The sequence below is a fragment of the Mustela putorius genome, unplaced genomic scaffold, assembly GCF_011764305.1.
Source record: "Mustela putorius furo isolate JIRA1106 unplaced genomic scaffold, ASM1176430v1.1 tig00003858_pilon_pilon_pilon, whole genome shotgun sequence".
Classification (NCBI taxonomy): Eukaryota; Metazoa; Chordata; class Mammalia; order Carnivora; family Mustelidae; genus Mustela; species Mustela putorius.
The window spans coordinates 5,200,104-5,203,104 of NW_025422010.1; the positions used below are offsets into that span (position 1 = coordinate 5,200,104).

The 3,001-nt window shown below is 43.4% G+C and overlaps 1 protein-coding gene across 1 annotated transcript; it reads left to right on the forward strand.

Moving 5' to 3' along the window:
• The first annotated feature begins 1,849 nt into the window (after positions 1 to 1,849).
• MC2R (melanocortin 2 receptor) lies at positions 1,850 to 2,743 on the forward strand. The gene has a single exon (XM_004742647.1). The coding sequence runs from the start codon at positions 1,850 to 1,852 to the stop codon at positions 2,741 to 2,743; it is 894 nt and encodes a 297-aa protein (XP_004742704.1).
• Positions 2,744 to 3,001: the final 258 nt, after the last annotated feature.

Genomic DNA, 3,001 nt, shown 5'->3' on the forward strand with positions numbered 1-3,001 from the left:
CATGATTAGCTTTCATTTCTGCCTTTAGAGATTCTATGTTGCCATTAATGGTTTTGTCAAGCCTAGCTATTTTCTTCACAATTGTTACCCTGAAGTCTATTTCTGACATCTTGCTTATATCTATATCTTTTAGTTCTGTGGGAAAGGCCATTGTCTCTGGTTCTTTTTGTTGTTGTTGTTGTTGGGTGTTCTTCCTCCTAGTCATTCTGTTGGGCAGTGGTTGATGCGATAGACAGAGTCAAAAATATCAACCACAATCCAGGCAAGATGTACCCTGGGTAAGTTCAGAGCAGTGGTAAGCTACTGCTGCCCTCAAAGGGGGAGGGGGAAAGGGGTTTTTTCTCCCCCCCCCCAGAGAAAATCCTAGCCAAAATGAAACCCAAGAATAAGATTTACAAAGTTCAAAGAAAAGGTGGGGGTTGAGTGGAGGTGGGGACTATAATCGCTCAGTGTAGGTGAAATAGGGTGTTTCAGTTCTTCCAAGGTGTATTTTGTTTTCTCTGTTGGAGAACACTACTTCCCAGAGCTACAGGGAAATTTAAACTCATATATATATATATATATAAAGGTAGTATTGAATAGGGGGGAAAAGGACTACATTGAAGCTTAAGAAAAGAAAAAATATATAGGTGTGAAAAGTACAAGTTTAAAAGCTACTATGGAATATGTTGTATTAAACATCTAGTTGAAATAAATAGGTTAAAAGAAAAAGCAGAGAAGAAACATGAGAAAGAATTAAAAAAAAAGTTGTATCTAAGAAATACACAGGCCATAAGGTAATTTCAGGAGCTCAATGTACTATTTTCCCCTGGTGTTGGGGTTTTGTTGTTTTTATGGATACCCTACTATTGTTGTCCTCTCATTCTTCCAGCCTGCCTTCTGGGGGAGGGAGCCTGCCTCATTGCTTTTCAGGCAACGCTGCTCCCTATCAAGGGCCTGGGTTCTGTGGAAACCAGTTTTGGGGACTTTTGTTCTCTGGCAGCTTTTTGTGCCTTTTTGGAAGATCAGAGCAAAGGAAAAGGTCTGCACCCAGATCTCTGCCCCAGGGGAGAGAAGCCACAGTCTACTCCTCTCTGAATCCTCCAAAATACACAGTCTCCCTTTCTGTAAGTGCTGCTGAAAACCAAAGCCTCCCAGAGGCAGTGCATACCCCCAGCAACACTCTCAGGGGTCCATGCAGACCCCCACTTGTCTCTGCCCCCTGTGCTTCCAAAACCATAAGGGATCCCAGCATGTGCAGGCATGGTTGGGCCCCATGGATGCCAGCAGTGGTGGTGGTCAGGTCTGCATGAGCAGCTGCCCTGGTCCCAGTGTATGGCCCTTCAGCTTCTATATCATGTCTGAGTGCTGTTATCAGGCCCTTCCCAACACACCACCACCACTCTGCAAACTATCGCTGGCCCCCAGGTGCAGGATGCTTTTGCACTGGTTTCCAGTGCAAAATCCCAGTGGCTAACTTCTGGTGGCTCCCTTACCCTTCTGTTTACCCTCTGGTATCTGTCCACATAGTCACAACTCTATCCTTTGTACCTCCTGACTAATTATCTTCTACCCCTGTAAAGATCCAGGCATATAATCTTACATCCCAGGGTGATTTCATGGGTGTTCAGAATGGCTTGGTAGATATCCAGCTAAATTCAGGGGACCAGTTAAAACGGAGTCCCCAGCTCCTCTGCCATATTGCCCCTTCCCTCTTTAAAAATATCTTTGATGTTGCTCTTTTTTCTTTAGGTGGCCTGGTGATTTTTCCCCTCAGACCTCCAGCAAGTAATACAAAGAAGAAAAGATTCTGAAGAATCAATCCAGCTTTCTGTCAAGTCAAAGTAACAACCCTGTCTTAGCAGGAGAAATGAAGCACATTATCAATTTATATGAAAACATCAATGATACAGCAAGAAATAATTCAGACTGTCCTGATGTGATTTTGCCAGAAGAGATATTTTTTATAATATCCATCATTGGGGTTTTGGAAAATCTAATAGTCCTTCTGGCAGTGATCAAGAATAAGAATCTCCAGTCACCCATGTACTTTTTCATTTGTAGCTTGGCTATTTCTGATATGTTGGGCAGCCTATATAAGATCCTGGAAAATATCCTGATCATGTTAAGAAACATGGGTTATCTCAAGCCTCGTGGCAATTTTGAAACCACAGCAGATGATATTATCGACTGCCTGTTCATCCTCTCCCTCCTCGGCTCCATTTTCAGCCTGTCCATGATCGCAGCTGACCGCTACCTTACAATTTTCCATGCTCTGCAATACCACAGCATTGTGACCATGCGCCGTGCCATTATTGTCCTGATGGTCACCTGGACCGGGTGCATGGGCAGTGCCATTACCATGGTGATCTTCTCTCATCACATCCCCACAGTGATCACCTTCACGTCGCTGTTCCCTCTGATGTTGGTCTTTATCCTGTGCCTTTATGTGCACATGTTCTTGCTTGCTCGTTCACATGCCAGGAAGACCTTGACCCTTCCCAGAGCCAACATGAAAGGGGCCATCACGCTGACCATCCTGCTTGGGGTCTTCATCTTCTGTTGGGCCCCCTTTGTTCTTCATGTTCTTTTAATGACATTTTGCCCAAATAACCCTTACTGTGCCTGCTACATGTCACTCTTCCAGGTGAATGGCATGTTGATCATGTGTAATGCAGTCATTGACCCATTTATATATGCCTTCCGGAGTCCAGAACTCAGGGATGCATTTAAAAAGATGATCTTCTGTAGCAGGTACCAGTAGAATTATTGGTCCCTGATTTTTAAAACCATGGATAAATGCTGTCAGGTGACAGAAGAACATGACACACCAACAAAACTAATGCTTTCCAACCATTCTTTTCCTTCCTTAATGTGCACAAGGATTATTCCACTAACTAGTGTTTGTAATGCTTAGTCCTGTGTGAACAGTCTTGCTGTAGGTACAACTGTTATAAGTTAGAAAGACAAAATAATGTATTAAAAAGAATTACAGAATACAAAACACAGACAACAAGTTTGC

Bases quoted from the DNA above. Each gene is read 5' to 3' on its own strand.
- MC2R (XM_004742647.1), top strand. From the start codon at position 1,850: ATGAAGCACATTATCAATTTATATGAAAACATCAATGATACAGCAAGA.